We start from the raw sequence: 2,380 nt of genomic DNA, 5'->3' as shown, positions 1-2,380 counted from the left end.
GCATTGTCGGCCCATGTTCATCTTGGAGTCAATGATGACTCCAAGATCCCTTTCTGCCTCCGTGCTCTCAAGAAGGGAGTTTCCCATCTTATAAGTGTGCTGCCAGTTACTACTGCCCAAGTGTGGCACCCTGCACTTGTCCGTATTGAAGCGCACCCTGTTTTTGTTAGCTCACCCTTGCAACCTATCCAGGTCTTTCTGCAGTCTTTCCCTCCCTACTAGCGTGCCCACCTCACCCCAAATTTTGGTATCATCAGCAAATTTGAACAGGTTGCTTTTCACCCCGTCGTCCAAATCACTGATAAAGAAATTGAACAGTGTGGGCCCAAGGACCGAGCCCTGGGGGACTCCGCTGCCCACTTCCCCCCAGGTCGAATATGACCCGTCCACCACCACCCTCTGAGTACGACCCTTCAGCCAATTTGCAGTCCATCTGACTGTGTAGGCATCAATGCCACAGTCGCCTAGTTTTTTAATGAGGATGGGGTGGGAGACAGTGTCAAAGGCCTTGCTGAAGTCCAGAAAGACTACATCCACGGCAACACCTGCATCCAATGCTTTTGTGACCTGATCGTAAAAGGCAATCAGGTTGGTCTGACATGACCTGCCCCTAATGAAACCATGCTGGTTGCCCTTGAGCATCATCCCTGATGCCAGCCCATCACAGATGTGCTACTTGATGATCTTCTCAAAGAGTTTCCCCAGGATTGAAGTAAGACTGACGGGCCTATAGTTGCCTGGGTCCTCCCTCCTCCCTTTCTTAAAGATGGGGACCACATTGGCTATCCTCCAATCATCTGGCACCTAGCTTGAGCACCACGAGCGCTCGTAAAGCCATGCCAAGGGCCCTGAAATAACCCCTGCTAGCTCCCTCAACACCCTGGGGTGGAGAGCAGTCAGTCTCCTCAGTCAGTTCTCCTCAGTCAGTTCTCAAAACAATGCTCAGTGTGAATGACACGTATATTCATATGAAGGTACACTCACTTGTTCCAACATGAAGTTCAATATTAAAGGAACAGAAATGAACTCTTCAGGAATCTGATTCAGCAAGTCATTATAATACCTCATGTCCACGTACGTAGTCAGAAAGCATTCTTCTTCCACTGTAACAAGTGGAAATAGCACATTAAGTTTTTCCTGAAAATGTAACCTCTTTTCTTCAGAAAATCTGGAAAACTTTTGACTAGCTTCATCAATGGGTAATCAGTCCTAATTAAAATTCTAATCAAGTTCATGCTTGTATAACTTACAAGAGTAAAAGGAAACAGAAATATTTAGATCAGTAAAGCCATTCACTACTATTACATTTACAAGTGATTTGTGGCTTCCATAATTTAGTCATCCCAGTAGGTCTTGCACAACATCAATACTTTACAAATATTTGCAATACTTTTTACAATACTTTACAATAATTTGCAATATTTTACAAATATTGAGATTGCATAACAAATCCATAGGTGAAAAGGCAAAGAAAGAAAAATTTCAAACAACACAGTCATTTTAGTGCTTTAAGCCTTCCCACATACCTTGTGGTGAAATTAGTAGCATTTCTTCTGTTTGGCCTTTCTTCTTTGGAGGGGCAGTCTGTAAAGCTGGATGTACCTAAAAGAACAAAAATACTGATCACACAAACTTGGAATGATGCAGCCATGTGAGGATCGCCACTTGTAAATATTAAACATTCAATCATGAGAGCATGGGGAAAAAGCAGGATGAACTAGCGCTCCTGCTTGCACTAAACACCTATGACTTAGTGGGGCTAACGGAAACCCGGTGGGATTCATCCCATGACTGGGCAGTACATATTGAGGGCTATAGATTGTACAGAAAGGACAGGGTGGGGAAGAAAGGGGGAGGGGTTGCGCTCTATGTCAGTGAGCAATATACGTCAACCCTCATCAAGACAGAATCCGAGGATGAGGAGGTAGAAGGATTGTGGGTTAGGCTACGTGGTGGGCAAGGAGAAAGGGATCTGGTGGTAGGGGTCTGTTACAGACCCCCACATCAAGGGGATGAAAGGGATTCGGGGCTCCTGAGGCAACTCTCGGAGACCATAAAAGCTAAAGAGGCGGTAGTCATGGGGGACCTAAACTACCCGGACATCTGCTGGGAGTCACAGACAGCAAAGTCCCACCACTCACGCAGGTTTCTAACCTGTGTACAGGACCTCCACCTGACACAGGAGGTACACAGTCCCACTAGGGGGAATGCCATACTGGATCTGGTATTGGCAACGGGGGATGACATGGTAGGGGACCTACAGATCGGTAGCCATCTAGGGGACAGTGATCACCTAATAATAGAATTCACCATAAGACGTCGAGTGGCTAAGGTAACTAGTAGGGTGAAAGTGCTAGACTTTAGGAAAGCTGATTTAAAT

At 45.8% G+C, this 2,380-nt stretch overlaps 1 protein-coding gene across 1 annotated transcript in view; it reads right to left on the bottom strand.

Annotated features, from left to right (window-relative positions):
- Positions 1–2,380, bottom strand: part of LOC102383584 (sperm-associated antigen 17-like) — a gene marked incomplete at its 3' end in the record, with an annotated part of 368,781 nt that overhangs the window by 139,541 nt on the left and 226,860 nt on the right. Inside the window, exons 11-12 of the mRNA XM_025193226.1 lie at positions 1,527–1,602; positions 985–1,103 (exon numbers count right to left, since the gene is read on the bottom strand). Of these exons, the coding sequence (XP_025049011.1) occupies positions 985–1,103; positions 1,527–1,602 (195 nt within the window). The remainder of the gene's footprint in view (positions 1–984; positions 1,104–1,526; positions 1,603–2,380) is intronic.

The sequence above is a fragment of the Alligator sinensis genome, unplaced genomic scaffold (genome assembly GCF_000455745.1).
Source record: "Alligator sinensis unplaced genomic scaffold, ASM45574v1 scaffold819_1, whole genome shotgun sequence".
NCBI lineage: Eukaryota > Metazoa > Chordata > Crocodylia > Alligatoridae > Alligator > Alligator sinensis.
This window is presented reverse-complemented; position numbering and strand designations above follow the sequence as displayed.